The 18351-nt window shown below is 44.5% G+C and overlaps 1 protein-coding gene and 1 non-coding gene across 3 annotated transcripts in view; both read right to left on the reverse strand.

Annotated features, from left to right (window-relative positions):
• The window catches only part of SF3B3 (splicing factor 3b subunit 3), a 30294-nt gene that overhangs the window by 11704 nt on the left and 239 nt on the right, over positions 1–18351 (reverse strand). For both annotated transcript variants that reach the window (XM_074882187.1, XM_074882188.1), the window contains exons 2-16: positions 17343–17455; positions 16600–16926; positions 15261–15433; positions 14749–14890; positions 13567–13679; positions 12645–12782; positions 11491–11594; positions 10098–10263; positions 9485–9580; positions 8889–8961; positions 3323–3474; positions 2760–2915; positions 2177–2332; positions 1342–1485; positions 297–419 (exon numbers count right to left, since the gene is read on the reverse strand). In XM_074882187.1, the coding sequence (XP_074738288.1) occupies positions 297–419; positions 1342–1485; positions 2177–2332; positions 2760–2915; positions 3323–3474; positions 8889–8961; positions 9485–9580; positions 10098–10263; positions 11491–11594; positions 12645–12782; positions 13567–13679; positions 14749–14890; positions 15261–15433; positions 16600–16926; positions 17343–17412 (2133 nt within the window). In that variant the 5' untranslated portion in view covers positions 17413–17455. The remainder of the gene's footprint in view (positions 1–296; positions 420–1341; positions 1486–2176; positions 2333–2759; positions 2916–3322; positions 3475–8888; positions 8962–9484; positions 9581–10097; positions 10264–11490; positions 11595–12644; positions 12783–13566; positions 13680–14748; positions 14891–15260; positions 15434–16599; positions 16927–17342; positions 17456–18351) is intronic.
• Positions 13291–13370, reverse strand: LOC141949038 (small nucleolar RNA SNORD111). The gene has a single exon (XR_012630636.1). It is a non-coding gene; the product is annotated as a small nucleolar RNA SNORD111 (small nucleolar RNA).

Genomic DNA, 18351 nt, shown 5'->3' on the forward strand with positions numbered 1-18351 from the left:
TCCAGACACGCTGCAAACCCAGCCTATGGGTCAGATGAGTCCTAGTTCAAAGAACACAGGGCAGCACTACACATTACTTCCTAAGAAGGGGAATACCAACAGGATCAAGGCTGTTTGTGAAAGAGCAAGCTGCAAGTCAGGCAGCTCCATAATGAAATCATTCTACTTCCCACCCTTACCCAGAGGGTCCTGCTGTGCTACCAGGATGCTCCCCCACCCTGCCCACCAATAAGGTAAACCGGGATGCTGCATCTGGGGACTGGATCTGCACCCCTCTGAGAGCTCGCCTCACTTACCGCCTCTTGGCCTTGCATTCGGACTCGGAAGAGTTTCACAGGCCGTGAACCAAGGTATCTGGTCCTGGTATCGGAAAGATCGCCAGTGACAGGATCCAGGACAGTTCGCAGCAGCACACCATTCTTGACATTAGCAAACCAGAAAGTTAGCTAGCTATTTCTTATCTGTAATCTTGATCTAAGCCACTATTCAAATGGCAATTTCTGAAGAATTAGGTGTTTGTTTTCCTAGCTTCTGGTACAACTCCCTTCTACAACCACGCTGTATCTAAACTGGCTCTTTTAATATTAAAAAGCATAGCTCCTGCACACTCCTGTGAGGCAGAAAGGAATTACTGTAAAACAAATAAACAAACCAACACCCCCCCTCCCCCAAAGCCATAAAACAGACCAAGAGGTTTAGTGCGTCACATATGCCATGAAAAACCTGAGGGCTGATTCCAGATCCTAATCCCTCTTGGTACAAAGCATTTACCCAAAACTCACATTGCTTAAAAAGAGCTTGCATTCTGACATCAAACTTGAGGCATGTGAAAAAACCTAGACTGCTCTGATTATTTTTACCACATGTTCAATTGTCAAAACAACATTTTTGGTCAAAGATCACAGAGTCAGTACTGGATGCAAGAAAAAGCCGTGTAACAACAGAGTTATTAGAGCAGAGCCTGCGGTTGTGGGTAGTTACTACTTTGATACTCTGCCCTACAGGCAGTTTCTAAAGAACTGCCCAACACTTCACCCAGAATTTTTTTTTTAGAATATGCCCTCTTTCTGGAAGGGGAAAAGCACAATTTGTCCTACATGAAGTCTGGGACAATATGCTGTCTTTTGACTAGTCTTAAGTCTAGGAATGCACGGGGAAACTTGCACCTCTACTAAGTCACACAGTGAATTCCCCAGTCACAGTTGTTAAGCATGTTGTAACAAAGAGGGAACAGTCAGGCTTTGTGTTGTACTGCATGATGGTAAGGCCATTACAGCAATCCATCTTTCAAGAGAATGCTCACCAAGAAAGGCCTGTCAGAACCAGACAGGCACCTCTCACCTGCAGTCCAATGTTCAGGTACAGAAAGCCAATGGAACCCCTCTCCCCCAGCTCGTCCTGCTTCTCTGTGCCACCCATCTCCACGATGCACAGCGACTCGGGCTGTGCAGGAAGGGCCTGCATACTCAGCGGCTGTAAGCAATCCTGTGGGAGACAGGAAAGAGGTACCACACCAGTCAGCAAGGCTTGGCATGGCAAAAGGGGATTCAAGCTCCATCTAAGGGGCTTAAAGATGTCCTTTTAAATCTCTATAAAGAAGTATTCAGCACAGAAAAAAGAAAGAAGTCACAATAGACGCTGGCTCTGTGGATTTTGGCAAGCAGGAGTGGTTGCAGCCCTGGGGTTTGGAGAAGATAAACTGGATCCTTTCAAACTGTTCTAGCACAGTTTGCAGCTATTTAGCATAGAGAGACCTGAGCAAAGTTTATGTTACTTCAGTCATCCTCTGAACACTCATCTGTTGCAGGTAGAGGAATGATAATGTTGGTTTGCTGCTGACCTGCTTGCAGAATTCATCTGCTTTTAGTACAGGTATAAACAGTGAGCCAGGGAGGGGGTAAAAAACAAAACAAAAAAAGAAAATGCTTTCATATCTCATCAGCTGAACCTCTAGGCATGGGTGAGACTAGGAAAAACAAGGGAATCCGTTACAGGCTAGGCTCAAGGGCCATGCTTCCTCCCAACCAGAGAAAAGTCATGCAAGCTATTCATTCCTGGTCTCCTGGTCACCCACTTGAAGACGGAGAGACAGCTTGGATGGACACAGCCCACCTCTGGAGTACCCTTCTGAACATTTCAAGGCAATGGAAGAGGCAGAAACAGCACAGCTACTCACCGAAGGGTCAAGGGAAATAATTCTGACAGTGTTGTCCACCAGCCCAACAGCAAGGAACCGTGAGCGCTGCTCCCCAGGGGGAACATTGGCCAGGCTCATGCAAACGACATCAGCCGACATCTCCTTTCTCTCTGTGTACTCATTCAGCTGTCCTGACTGAGAAAGAAAAACACAAGAGACTTGTTAATCTAGCCAATGGGGCAGACCAGCACCAAACTGTCTCTCCACACCTTCTCCCCCCACCTCATTTTTTTTTTTTTTAAAGATAGGGTTTTAGATTTTTTTGCCTTTTTTTTTTTTAAACTGTTTCTTTACAGCCTTATTTCAGCTATAATTGGAAGAACCAGAATAGTAATAGGATAAGTACACAATTTCCAGCCTTGGAACTTCAGACTTTGATTAGCCATTAAATCATCTATCTCAGACAGACACAGTCCAGATATGCAAGGCTCTGATCTATCCCTTCCAGAAGGATGCTTCACTACAGAATCCTTTTCTGCAGGTCTGATCAAGATTCAATCTCTGGGATGCCCCATACATTGCCTTGCTCTTCCAAACTCATTCACAACATTAGCACACGTACCGGGTCCATCTCAAAGTAAACCAGTTCTCCTCCAGTCAGTGCTATCACTACTTGTCTCTGGTTCACAGCACATTTTACAATGGTTTTCTTCCCTGGTGTCTTCCATTCATTTACTCTCTTATCTGCTCGGATGTGCCGGATCCCATCTGGATAAACCTGAAGGAAAAAAAAGGTCACATCAATTCTGTATTTACCATCCGTTCACAACTCCCATCTCACTGGTGATTCTGACACAGAAAAAGCCAAAGGCAAGCACCGCTCCTGGCAGCAGTGATCCATTAACTATGCAACAGGCTGAACTAGCACGAAGCCACTCGCCAGCTGGAAGCATCTTTGAATTACAGCAGGGAACTACTGAGCACACGCCGAAGATTAGGACCATCTTTAGCTGGTCCAGTTTCACTCAGCAGTATAGAGAAAGAGAAAGGCTGAATAAGTGTCATTCTCTGCCAATCCACACCTTTAGATGTGACATATGTTGTACTACTGCAGAAAGCACAGCTGTGCAGCAAGCAAGAGTGTGGCAGACATAAGCAGACATGCAAGAAGCAGCTTTCCATTACCTGTACCAAAGCGTCATCACCAAGAAGAGAGCAGGACAAGGTGGGTGTAGTTCCCAGGAATCCAGAGTCAGTCACTTCTTCTACAGTCTCTCCGATAGACAGCACCAGCGTGGCATTTACGAAGGACACAATGATATAGGCATCAAATTCATCTGGTCAAGGGAGACAGGGAAAAAAGGGTGCTGATTAAATAAATGCAAGGCTTCCCAACAAAATTAGCAGCCTGACAGATGTTACTCTTCAGCAAAATTTCTGTGATAATTACATCTGCTGGCAGTATTGTGCAAGTTCATTCTAGGACACACTGTCCAAAAGCCAGCCACTGCTAGACTCTGAACAATGCAAGACTGAGCCAGGGATCAAATGATCATCCAGATACAGAGTCAATTCACGATACTCTGGATTCTGGCAAGCAAGACTCCTGCCTACTATTTTCAAAGACAGCACAAGGTCTAGAAGCCTTTAAGACACTTGCCCCACCTCACACAAGGATCTGAATTCAGATTTAACACCCAATGAACACTCCAATAATCTGAACACATGGAACCCGTTTGCAGAAACTGCACCACGGATGCTGAGAACAGGAGGCTGCAGGACCACATCTCTATCTAGTATCCCCATAATAAAAGCCTGCAGAGAACAATTAGGGTGCACTGCAGCAGAGGAGCTCAGGGTTAGCCTGCTCTACCCTCATGCAGAAGCTCAACTAGCTTACTTTCACACAGCCACCCGTACAGTCTCTTGGGATAAGAAACAATTATGTTTTTATAATAGTGCAAACATCAGCCTTTACTTTTACTGGAATAAGTGACACTATTGCAACTATTATCTCCAGTACTGGCTTCTCCCAAGGGGACAGTTTGGGAGAGTCCAGTAGCCTGGATGTGGAAGGGCTATGCTAATCAAAATAGTCTTAAGAGCTCATCTGAAAATAGGGAAACTTTGGGGGAAACAAGGGTAGTAGGACTGGGTAAAGTAAATGCCCTGGTTTACTGCTGTCCATTTGTATTCTGCAGAAAGTGATAGGCATTAAAGTGGGGAAGAGGAGAATCTCATTAATACAGAATAACAAAAGCAACAAAAACAATGAAGTCTGTTGGGAAATGGAGCCAGGAGCCTCCGTGGAGAAATAAGATTGCCTCAGAGAAGCAACTCCACTTCTGCTGCTGTTGTCATGCAAGTGCTATTTCTTAAAAAGAAAAAAATCCCCATTTTAACCCAACTCTACCCAAAGCTCAGACTTATGCACCAAAGCACAAGACAATTAGCAGAGGTGAGGGTGTTAAGAGCTGTCACAGTTTTTGCCCTTGAGCAGCTTCTCCAAAATTTGCAAATGTGGGAGACATGGAGAAGTGGCTAATGACTCTCTAAGTAAAGAAAATAGAGAACTCTCACTGGGACAAATGCAGGATGCCAGCACACACCATGCAGCAGCTTAAAGAAGCTGCACTAGGTTAACTGAAACAAATGTTTCAGGAACCAATCCTTTTCTTATCCACCCTGTTTAGAGGGAGGCGTTGCCAAACCTGCTGTGTCACGTTTATAACAGAAAGTTCTTACATACAGCTGAAAATATGCAAGTGAAAAAAAGCCATCATTCTTCTCTCCAACATCTGGTATACAGACCACAGCCCTGACCAAACTGAAGAGCTCTGTATAATGAAAGCAATTCCAACAGCGGTCTGTGGCATAAACTCCGTTACTACTCTATTAAGTGGTCACAGCCCACAACCTCCAACATGCTCCCGAACCCCACAAACAGGAGCGGGTCCACTTGGGGAAATGAGAAAACAAGAACTGAACCTGCACGCAGAAACTGATAGTAACGGCAACGATTTAAACACTTGGCGTAACAGGAGAAACTCTCAAACGTTAACAGCAGATGGTAAGAGTTCCGTAAGACATACGCCATTACACACTGGTTATTTTCTACACTAAACAGCAGCTTCTCCTACAAACCTGCATCAATTTTTCAACACCAGAGTCTACAAGAATTCCTCGATCACTTTAAACAGAGATTCTAGCAGTTCACAGGCTAAGCATTTAATTCATAAATATCCTGTAGACAGGATGTTCTAAAAATTCCATTTCAAAGACCATCGTTGCTTTCCAAACGCCTTGAGAGCTGCTGCCTTCCTCCCTGGGGGCTGTCATTCTCATGATAAACCACCATGTCCCAGCTGGAGGCTTAACCGTGTGATTTGGAGCAGGACAAAGAACTCCCATTTGAAAGCAAAACAGATTCCCTTAGTCCTACTCTAAACGAAAACTCATTCCTACCTCTTAATACTTTTTTAGCTCTTTCTTTTCACTGGTTTACAGTTATATTAGAGTGTGCCTTTAAGTCTGTGTCAATAATAGTGACAAGTGCATTTTTGCTTGAAGTCCAGTAGTGTTGCTTAATGCCTCTCTGCTGGAGCTTTTGAAATAAAGGGTTTGATTTACCAGAATTAAGTCAGTGAATAAGACGCATTCATCTAGATTCAAACAATACAATTTTGGTTTAGAAAATATAGCAGCCTAGTTGAAATTAAGAGGACTAAATCCCTGGGGCACACTGAGAAGTATTCTCAGTTAGAAAAAGAAAAGATCTATAGATTTTAATATGAAAAGATTATCGACTTAGCTCTGCACAATCCCAAGCATAACATCAGGCTGCCCAGAGTTTTGAACAGATAGACATTATTTTGTATGCAGACACAAGACTTCAGAGATGCTTATTACCGTTCTAATTACTCTAGTTAGCTCCTTTCAGCAAGTAGCACAGACATTTTAACAACTCTGAAGAACCACAGCTGGACTCATTCTCCTATGCATTCATTCCAAGTTTTCTGCAGCTTCACGCACACGTCACAACCAGTTATGAAAACATCACATTTCAGTCCATGAACTCTATACTACTGTCCTTTTTGTTATTTGTCATGGATTCAGTCCGAGTTAGTCCATGAGAATTCCATTCCTATGTGCCAGTCCACTCCTGATACAGTTTTTTCATGCTCTGCAGCATCTGAATTTGCACTGATACAAATGGAGTAACCACTAGCTCAGAGGAGTTCAGTGAACAGATGAGTGGTGACAAAGTTCAGGATTATTCTCACTTAAAAGATACTGATGGGATGACAGCACATTTTCCTGGGCTTCTGTTTACTACTGCACGGAGACTCCACAGCTGTGACTCACTGCACATTGCTTTCCACGCAAGAGTGCCAGGTAGGGAACGCAGACTGTTAGCTCTGAGCTCACGTCCAGCCCCACAAAGCACACAGCCCTCTAGCTCCACAGACCTCGACACTCAACTGCAAGAGAGGGTTTGGTCCCAGTCCCATCCACTTCTGTCTGATGGGCAGACGCATCCCATAACCACAGGGCATCCCCACGCCAGCAATATTGACCTGTGCTTCAAGCACATTCGATCATTTTCTCTTGGAGGTCTGCACAAAGCAGCTGGGAGCCAACCCTCAGCCTAGACAGGAGCTGAAAACACCCCCGAAATGTGCACCTCTGATTTTAGCAAGAGCTGAGCATTCTGCAGAGACACAGTTGATTATTTTGTTCCCCGAAGATTCTAAGATGGAAGTTGCTTTCTACTCCTCAGCTACTGAACGACAAAGGCAACAATTTCCAACTACACAACAGCTTCTAGAACTCCTTTACTGAAAAGCTTAGCATAAAAGTAGCCCCGTGATTTTGGGATTCTCTGCGGTTAACCTGTGGGGCAGTACAGCAGCCCCTAGCAGTAGGTACACACCTGTGGTGATCAGCACCTCCACCACCAGCCACCTGTGGAAGAAAAAAAAAGGCTTGGTATTGGTAGTGTGTATCACCACGTACCAGCCAAGGTTAGTATTTGCTGTGAAGGCTGCAAACCTGTCCATGTCTTACAGTGGCCTTGCAGCACGCACACGCTGTGGCATCAACGCAGAGCCAGGCAGCCCGGCACTGCAAACTGAACACTCAAAAACCAGAACCTGGGCAGTTTCAGGATTAGATACATGTTTGAAAAGGTTCTGCAGTCTGATTAAAACTCACTAAAACCATTTCTGAATTCAGAGAGTTGTAACTCGGGGATCGGTTTCACATAAATTTAAACTGTATACAAAAAGTAGCATGGTTCACAACAGCTGCAGATTCCAGCCTTTCTGAAATCATGGAGAAGATCTTCATGCTGGAACCTGGAGAATTTGGAAGGAGGAAAAAAAAGCAGCAGCAAGATTGGTCTGTTTCATGCAGGTTAACAATGGTTCTCCCCCTCCTGAAAAGTCAAAGTCATCCTCTGGAACCCCAAGAGAAAAGGTTTTAAAACTGTAGGTGATGTCAGAAGCCTCTACCTCTCAGAGGGAACAAATGTTACCCACTCCTTTTCCAGAAGGCAGGAGCAAAGGTTTGTCTCTAACAAAACGGAATGCTTCTTTTAAGGAAAGCACATATTTTTGACATGAACTGTGGAAATACTTTCATTCTGACCCTTTCATTTCTGGGGAACATGAAGACACTTTGGCTCAAAGCAACTTCCATGCTGCTTAGGCAGTACGTGAGTCTCAGAACACGAGCACAGGATTGATGGCAGGTCTCGGATGGCAAGGTAAATCCCACAGCAATGTCTGAAATTCCTACAGGGTTACTGGCTCCCTGGAAGACACACTACTCTGGCTGCTTAAAAACAAGATACCATGTCACCACAGCAGGCTAAGGCCTGCACTACAACAATCTGGCATTTCTATATCCAGTGCATAAACCTACGGCAAGTCTTTGCGAGATTTATACAAAGCAATGCCTTGAAAATGATCACCGAGACTGTCAGTACCCAGAACAGATTCACTTCAGGCTTTTTAGGTGTTGCTATTCTCACCCTCAAGAGACAGGCAGGGCAAGGGATTACATTTCCTCTTGTACTTTAGTAAGGCAAACCCATTATTTCAGATCAGGAAAAAAAAAACACCTCAAAACCAAACCCACAATCCATTATATTCTGCGAATTTCTATCCTGACCTTCCTGGAATCAGCAGCATTCTATACACTGCTGAATAGGGAGCGTGTCCTAGCCCAAACAGACTGTTTTCTTTGCAGATATGCATAGAGGGAAGTAATAAAATACAGACACTGTTGCCGATTTATCTTCTTTGTTCCATAATTTGTATCCCAGTCTCTCACAAAGAGCTGATTACTGTGGCTGTCAACACACATATAAAGAATAGCGAGTGTGCTCCAACAAAAAGCATAATCATTGCCTGCTGATGTCAGAGCAAGAACTTATGGGAAGTGGCAAAGGATGAGAAGTTCAGCAGCTTCAGGCTGCAAACGTACAGCTGATGCAGCACACTGGGTGACGGATGCAGCTGCAGGCAGGTGCTTCTTTGTCAAAGGGAAACATGGCAATTCTAGGGGACCAGAGGGTGGCTTGTCAGTACAAACCAGTGGTTGCTGATTCAAAACCCAAATTTTGGGGATGGCACACAACCATCAGGCAGCACCTTTCCTACCTCCTTGGACAGAAAAACGAGAAAAACAAACAAAATACACCAAAAAACATTATTACCTCCCTGTGCTTTAGGAAAAAAATGCATACCTTCAACATGTCTCCTCACAGTCCATACAGCATTGGGGTTACCAGGCAGCTCTGAGACGGCCATTTCAGACACCTAAGAGTAAACAGGAACAAGACTCTTTTGCAAACATATGTTTAGATTTACTACAGTACGTCACCAAACCACCAGCGGTTTTTAAGCTTTCCCACAACCAGGCAGGAAAGCTGCTAATTCCCAATTCTGATGCTCTCCCCCCCGTGCCAGATGTGCTATGGGGCAGAATACATTCAGCAGTGATACAGCAACATTAGAGCTCTGGATGATCAGCTTTAAAACAAGGTCACCCATCCCCAGCAAAGAGATCAGCAGCAGCTGGCAGAGACACCGGGAATGTTCCAGCTCAATATGCTCAAGTATTAGAAGAAACAAAACGCTGGTGGTTTGAGTCAATGGAACAAAATTCTCTGAGACTGTAAGAGTAAACAGTAAAACCCTTCTATTTCTGAGAAGCAACCCTAGAGAAAGTTGCTCTCCAGACTACAGCAAAAGGAGAATCCCTTTATTTCAGCACCCTTATTTCAAGGATTTTCTCCCACTTGCCTCTCAAGCTGTTCTTCCGAAGTGCTGGAAGTCCTACCTCAAGTCCATGTCTTAGAACCCTCAGAGACGACCGGGGCCCCCGACCACAAGCCACATACAACTGGGGTGTGTCTTCGTTGGCCAAATCTGCTATCTGTGTGGAGAAATAGCGTCAAGCTATATCTGCAGGAAGCGATAATAAAACTAAGCTATATATACCACACTACTGCTTTAAGAATTTTTTTTTTGTTCAAATACTGGAAATAGTGAAGATGCCATAGGGTGTACCATCTGCTGCCCTGAAATAATGTCGTTTTAACCAAACTCTCTGCAGAGCAGAGAACCGGTCTGATGATCAGCAGAGGAGCAGCACGGGACTGCTGACTGACACCCTGTGTCCAGATATATATTTATCACCACAGGAATCAAAGGCTGCCAGGCCAGGTACCAGTCTTAGGCAGCTGTCTGAGAATTTAGCAGACTGCTTTTCTATCAGCATTTAGTATACAACAGTATTTCTGGAAACCTAGGATAACGTAGCTTTGGTCACTCCACTTAGACACAAATAGTCCAAGAAAAAAATAAAAATCAAAGTCATGCATCTATGATCAATTCCTCTGTAAATCAGAAAGACTTATGTGGTGAACAGGAGCTTGCTGATGGCAACGCACCTGACAACACAGAATAGGAGACAAACTGTCCAACTCATCCACCAGCACCAGGTTCTTGAGAGGTCGTGGCTGAAAAAAGAACGTATCTCCTTCCTCAAGAGGCATGGCAGAAGAGAACTCTGGCTCTTCATCATCGTCACCTAGGTGAGCTATCTGGTACAGGTAGCTTGAGACAGAAAGCAAGAGGAACAGCATGTTCAGTGCAAAGCTCGTGTAGCCTTCTCTAACAAAGGCTTAGCCAAATATTCAGTAGGCAGCAGGGAGGAGATAAATCCTTCCCGACATTATACAGCTATTCAAATTTAGCCTTAGGGATTGTTGTCTTGGTGACAACATGTTTAAAGGAAACCAGAGACCTGCAAAAAAACCCAAACAAAAAAATCCCCCACCACAACCTCCTTCCCCCAGACTTCTCATTTGTAGCTGTCACTGGCAAGGTGTCCCAGAGTTTCAGTGTTTTCTCTGTTTACCCTTGAGCCTTTCAGATATTCTTGTGTTAGTGCCAAAGCACCAACTGACAGCCGAGGCCAACAGCAAGGCCAACAGCTAAGACTGCAACTCCACAGTTATCTATTTTATCAGAATACTCTCACCTCACTATTTTTAACCACATTCCCTATTCCATTTTACGAGTCTAAATATGACAACAATCAAATTAAACTCCATAAGAAAAAAAAATAAAACCAGGAAGACAGACTGATTTTCTTTCTGGTTTTAATAAAGCTTAAATGAATATGGCTTCCTCAAGAGCTTGGTTTATACAACCCAATTCAGATTCACTCCAGTAAACTGGCTGGAGCTCCCTCAGGTGGCTGACTGCAGATGCAGTCAGACAAGAGTATAAATTTCCATTCCTCTGAATTCCCCACTTTAACACTGTTAAGCCATGTTCAAAGGTGTGCAAAGGCTTCTCTGAGTCTTCAGAATATTCTAGAACCCCAAACATGAATTGAGAAACCCCTCAAGTATACATCTATTAAGGAAAGGACCACAGTTACTGATAACAAACCCTATCTACTTCTGAGTGGGCTGTAACACACACAAGTGCAATGAAAACTATCAAACGAATTAAAACATAATTCATCCGGATATATGATGTACCCTAGACGAACTGCAAGTGCTCAATTCTTCCAAAATCTACTGCAGAAGCATGTAATCTTTTGTTCTCTGCACTATATTATCTAATCTGCATTCAAACAACATGAAAATTCCACCATTCAGTCAAAGTCTAAACCAATTGTTCTTCTCAAGCCATGTGAATAAAGCATTAATTTACCCATTAAAACAGAGGTTTTGTCTGAGTATGTTCAGTAAGTTCAAGGGTCAGTTTGCACTCCCGAACAGAAACAGTTTGTTTCACGGGAAAAACGCTGACACAGAATTGTTTACTCACTGGTTTCCAAATTCAGATGCCACAAAGAGAAACCCTGTCTTCAGCACGCACATGGCAGCAGCAACAGGAACAGTGTCAAAGTACTTCAGTCGAATCTCTGTTACCTGAAAGCAGAGAAAGATGTGACTGTGCTAGCGAAGTGCTAGAGCTGCACACGTGTGATTTAATAAAAAACCAACTGCCTAGCTGTCCTCTCCAAGAAAGGAAGCAAGAGAGTGGGCCAAGCTTAACCACATCAGTAGTTCAGGGCAGCAGGTTATAAATCACAAAATCCAGCAGACTAGTTGGAACACATAAGTCAGGCTGCCTGTTTTATTCTAAGACTTTCAGGCTTTGGTAACACTGAGTCAGTTTGGAAAAAAACAGCTGTGAAACAGCAAGCTGTCCAAAAGAAGGAAGAAATTTGCTTCACTGAACCCCAGCCATTCCCCAACATGTGAAAAATAACTGTCCTGAGCAAATTTCTACATTTGATATGGTCACAGCAGCTCTTGGTGAAACATCCAAGAACAATCTTAAGCCACTTAAAAGATGCTGCACAATCATCCCTTGTACCAAATTTGACATGTTTAGATGAAGGAGGAACCAGCATTCAACATTTACTCAAAAAACCCAACTGACTCACTGGAGCAGAGACCTCTTCATTGCATAATACTAGGACAAGCATCAGCAAGCCACTTCAAGCCTGTTATTTCAACTCACGGACCAGCTGTACCAAGCTAGCTACCTCAATTTGCAAGAAGATTAATTGAATATTTACATGCTGCAATCAAGAGATGAAATAGAGAGCACCTACTGTGATCAAGAGAAATTAAGTTCCCCAGAATTAGTTTCTAGAATGCCCTCTAGCAGGTTCATGGATCACACTTTACAATACATCTTTAGAAGAAAGGACTGCCTGCACAACACCTAGAATATGCCCGAGTGACCCTGCAGCACAATTCTCACAGAATTTTGCAAACCTTGCGCTGTGTCTCTCTATGAGTAAACAGCACTTACAGCTGTGGGTATAACTGTATTACAAATCACACAGAACGCATGCCATTACACAGCTAAAACCACAATATTAAATATTCATCACTTTAGAGAATCCAAATATGTTGACTAAGGACTCTTCTCAATGGATGTTTTATTGTTCTTCATGTGATGCTTACCATGTCTTCATCAGTCTCCAGAGTAATTTTGAAGATGTCTCCCTGCTCTGTCTGGGCCAGGAAGAAGAACATGGACTTGGTCTTATGTGTAGCAGAGCAGACAAAAATCATACCTCTCTCTGGGTCATCCAAGTCGTTCTGTTAAGAAAGGAAGAGAAAGTCACTGGCGGAATTATCCGGCAAGCACAGATGTGATTCCACTCACTGAAGTATTTCCATTTCCCAGGCACCTTAAGAGCTGACAGCATGTGAGGAGGCTTTTAACACAAAGCATATCCCCTCCATTACACCCGTAGTTACCCTGGGTACATCTCCACCCCAGAAGGAAATACATTTCTAAGACACTGTGCCTAAGCATCACCCCTCCTATCTCTTTTGCCCTCCTCCGGAGACAACTCTCTCGCTTATCAAAGGCAAACACAGAGGAAAGGGCTGCAATCCACACACAGCTGGTTTTGAGCACCTGAACCCCAGCACGTGTTCAAAGCACTGTCACAGCACACAATGATTTCCCATACCAAAGGAGGAGGAAGCAGCCTTAGATGCAAAGGAGCAGCTGTCGAATTCACCTGTGTACGCAATGGCAACCACGACTCACCATCTCAAGTAATCAATCCTATCTCACACCGACAGCACTGCTACCATGGTGCCTGATCAGAGTCTTTTAAGTATCTCCAGCATAAATCTCAGAGAAGAGACATGAACAAAGCTCATCACTTCAGGCTATGCCCACCTCTGTCTCCCCTCACAGGTTAACATGCAGCCAGTAAGGCAGACGATAGGCCAACACACTTTTAACTCCTTTTTTTTCTTACTTTAAAACCTCCCTGATGCCTTTAACCTTGAAAGGCAAATACCAAGCATTCATTTAGCACTGACAAAGATAATCTTAAAAAAAGGGTAGGAATCCCAAAATTCTCACCCGTCTCCTGGGAATTGGGCATCTGATATCAGGCTGGTCACCAAAGTTTTTATAAGTAATATAGTTTTCAGAACAGATCAGCACTCCGCTAGGTCCATCAGAACCACCAGGAACTGAAAACACAAAAAAGAAATGAAAAATTATGAAAAAAGGCCCTTATCGCAGATCTGACTTACTGCCTGCAGAACACCTCATGGTTTTCTTCAAAGCAACATAATTTCCAGTGTTATCTGTCACCCTACATATACAAATCTGCTCTTACTGAAGGGGAAGACAAAAGACAGCCGTCTGTGTCAGCATGAGAACAGGGCAGATGGAACCAGGGGCCCAGGAAGGAGAAAAAGGAAGGATGCAGTTTCAGACAAATTGCTTATGTTTTATCCTTCCTGGCTTATCCTTGTCTAGAAAGCCATGACGTGCCCAAAATACTGCATTAGCAACTTGTCAGTTAGACACACCCCTTGGGTTACCGGCATGTTTGCTTGCTGTCAAAAATATCCACCAGATGGTTTTCCAACACATCTTTCTTTCATTTTTAGAGTGTTTTTTACAATGCTTCTATTGAGATCCCAGCGTAACAAAAGATAGCAGTAGTGGTCAGATCCAGCCCAGTATTTGGTGTTTGACAGCTGCCTGCAGAAGATACAACAGGGCTAGCATACAAGGATGCTCTCCTAGCTTAGCTCCCCGTGTGCTCGGGAGAGGAATCTGCAGTGGTTCAGCAGTTTCCCAGGTCGAAGGTGTTAGGTTAGCTTTGCATTCAATCCCTGTAAGTCGGCGTTTAGTCCACGGATTCATCTACTGCCTTTCAAATGAACATCAGTTGATGGAAACCCATGCAAGAGTTTGACAGCACCTATGCGTTACCTAAAAATACATGCTTTCCCATCTGCTACCAGCTAATTTCAGCGAATATCTCTTAGCTTCGGAATCCAGAGAATATTCAGAACACATCTAAAAGGAGAGATCTCAGAGAAGCACTTTCAAAGCGCAGCTGTATCTATGAATTCTTGCGTATTTCCATGTGTGAAGCACCACTCATTACCTGACTCCGAGGTCAATTAATTTATACTAATGTCTCTGAGTACCACTGAAACAACTCCTAAGATGTAAAGTGTATTGATTCTGTTTCCCTGGGGAATGGGAACCAAGTAGATCCACAGGAAAATTAGTGGCCAGTACCTGTTATAAGGAAGTTGCCATGCTCTTCCAAGGGCTCACTGTATTTCCTAACAACATGGTTCAAACCCAAGTCCAGTTCATAAAAAGTCAGCGTCTGTTGTGTGTTGGCTGCTGCTTCTCCTGTTGGATCATTGTCTGCTTCCTAAAACAGAACACACAAAGGTGTCTTTCAAGAAAGGTATTAAAGGAAGAGCAAAGCTGACACATGGGGAAATACTTTTGAATAACATTAGAATAAAGTTCAAAGGACTTGCTGGAAGATGCAAAAAAAAAGGTTCAGAGGAGGAAATAGGCACATTTGCAGTTAAACAGCAAGAATTTAAGAAAAATCACCAAGACAGAAGAGACTCGCCTATTCTGACTGAAGGCAAGACAAAAAGCAAGTAAGCTTGCAGCAAATGAAAACTGCCTCAGACAGCAAAAGCAGCCAACGTTCCTGGCGTCCACAGATTAAGAGGAGGAACAACAAAGCTCAGAAGACAGCAAAGGGAGATAAAAGAAGTTCATCTCACCTCATAATCCATTTCCAGACAAGCAAACATTGGGTTTTCAAATCCCACGTCGACTCCCACCACGTGGTAGACCAAGGTATTGGCCTTGTGGGCTTCCAGTGGGGAGGAAATGGTGAGCCGAGCAGCAGCATCTCTGTTCAAGATATACACCAGCTTCTGCTTTTCAATAGCACCTGCAAGGAAAGGACAACAGCACCTGAAGCACATTACCCCGTGATCAAGTTTGATCATGCCTGTATTCCAACATCAATATAAAACTCTGCAAGAGAACATCGGTGTTACTTCTGCTGCTAAAGTTCACCATTGGTTTTTATCTCTGTGCCACCAATTAACTTTGAATGTCTCATTTTTAATGTTTCAGGCCGCAAGCACAAATGACAACTCCAGCTCTTTAAAGCTGAAGACTGACCCTTCGGGCTACGTCCATCTAGCCCAATGTTCAATCTACAACGGCTACACGCAGATCTACTCGCTCATTCCACCACACAAGAGATGACAGACTGCAGAGACAAAGTGAAAAAAGCAGCCAGATGCTCCACCATTTAAAGCCATTCAGCAAGAAGACCTTTCCTCAGAAATATTTTAACTAAAAAAAAAAAAAGCATTCTTGCCTGATGCACAGCACCCACAACATAACAAACATGTATCACCCTAAACTATCAACGTGAATGGCACAACTGTGACTGTGCCACCTTCTCACCCATGAAGACAACTTGTTAGAAAGTAAACAATAATGTTTATTGTTATTCCTGATGTAAAGAGGCACTATCAAACTACCCATCATTGCAAGTCCCTGCTCTCAGCTTGCAGGAAAGCAGCACCAGACAAAGCTGACTTCAGCAAACTGGGAAAGCTCACGTACAAGTAACTAAGCCACCTCATGGTAAACCTGATTAAAAATAAAAAAAAAAAAACAACCCACCACCCAAGTGTCTTTCTACCTGCAAAGCCTGATCAGCAACGCATCTAGCTGTCTCCACGATGTATCTCGAAGAGACATAAATTCATAACATCACTTCAGCTATGGGAGCTGACTGACTACGCTGTAGCACAGACGCCTGCAATCCCAACTTCTCTCCCAGACATCACACTTCAGGGCTCCGCGCACCGCTAAGCAAGCTGGCCTCTTTCCAGATTGTTTTGGCCCAGCATTAGAATTAGTTTGTTCAATTCCATCAGCGTCAAGGAACTATTTTGAGTGCCTGCATTCTCCCTGACATGTCTCACAGACTAACAAACTGCCCGAGAAACACTCCCAATTATACCTGGCAGAAACTCGTGCCAAAATAATATCCGTAAGACATGAGAAAAAAAAAATGAGAAAACAAGACTGACTTACTGATCATGACGGCGCGGCCCTTTGGGTCTACAGCCAAGTACTGGCCTGGAACGATTCTGCGACATCCACTCTTGCCAAAGGTTTCCTGATGAATCTTCTCAAACACGTTCTTTGAGGGCTGGTACTCCAGAATAACAATGCGTCCCGAATCGCTGCCCACGACGATATAGTCTTTGGTCCCACCTGTCAGCCTAAAGGCCATGAGGGAGCGAATCACCCCAAACACCTCCACCGTCAGCAGGGTGTGAACCTTCCCTGTGTTGGGATCAGGGCGGAGCAACTCCAGGATCTTGCCCCGGGAAACAACAATTTCTTGTTGTTTGGTTCCTAAAGAACCCAAAACATGAAGAGTTATCAACACCACAGCAGAACACACAACTTCAAAAAGCACTATAAAAAAAGGAGATAAAGCTTCATGACTATTAAATGCCAAAGAATTATGGTTATTATGGAAGAACTCAAAGCAACTTATTCATCACATTAGGTACCACGATTGTTTGAGCATCTTTTAATAGACCAGGAGAACTGACAAAATCCTAAATTAAACCTGTAGATAATCCAGCTGAACTTCTCTTGACCTTTCAATAGCTCAAGTAACATGCTCAAGAGCAAATGACAATATTCCAGCAAAAACAAAAAGCTATACTGAAGCACACTAGCTTCAACAACCAAATAAAAAACGTTTTTTCCTCTACTACCCAAAAAAGCTCAAGCCAAGATGTATGAAGGGAGAAGAAAATTACCTGAGAAATTGCCATGGATAGCATAGCTAATGCCGGTGGCACGCTGCAACGTCAGGTTGTAGAGAAACATGTTGGCAACGGGTTTGCTTCACCTTAGCGTAGTTCCACCGAGTCTGCAACAAGTACAACAAAAATATACACTCTGCAAAACCAGAGCCTTCCATACAGCATGGAAAAAGAACCTCTGCCCTCTCGTTTGTCTGTGCGTATCACTTTACATTAGAAGACTGACTGCACGCAGCTCGTTATTGGGTGTTTACTGAGGCAAAAGGCTCTCCCAAAGATAACCAGGCTGCAGAGCTGAGCCCTTACCGCCGCACGACTGACCAGGGCTTCCAACTAACAGCTTCTCTTACGGTTCGGGCGGTTCAGACACCGAAGCCAGGAAACCCCTCTAGCGGTACCCAAGGCCGTTACACATCACTGCTCTCGCCGTTTCATTTAACACCAGCCAAGCCACCCGCAACTGCCCGGACCGAGCGCCCGAGTGGACTCCTTTCCCCGGGGCTAACGCGGGAGGGAAGCCCAGCTGCGCCCAGGCCGCCGCACTCGTTCACAGAATCACAGAATCGTCGAGGTTGGAAAAGACCTTGAAGCTCCTCCAGTCCAACCATGAACCTCACACTGACCGTTCCCAACTCCACCAGATCCCTCAGCGCTGGGTCAACCCGACTCTTCAACCCCTCCAGGGATGGGGACTCCCCCCCTGCCCTGGGCAGCCCATTCCAACGCCCAACAACGGCTTCTGGACAGAAATACTTCCTAAGAGGCAGTCTGACCCTGCCCTGGCGCAGCTTGAGGCCATTCCCTCTTGTCCTGGCGCTTGTTACTTGGTTAAAGAGACTCATCCCCAGTTCAGTGGTGCTGCAGGCCGCACCACAGGGGAACCGGCCCTCCACCGCCCCGAGCCTTGCCGAGGCCCCGCCGCCCAGCACAGCCCCGCGGGGAGCAGGGCCGTAGGAACACACCACGGATCAACGCGCGGCCTGGCCGCCCCCCACAGGCCAGG

This window comes from Strix uralensis, chromosome 12 (genome assembly GCF_047716275.1).
Source record: "Strix uralensis isolate ZFMK-TIS-50842 chromosome 12, bStrUra1, whole genome shotgun sequence".
Taxonomy (NCBI): Eukaryota; Metazoa; Chordata; class Aves; order Strigiformes; family Strigidae; genus Strix; species Strix uralensis.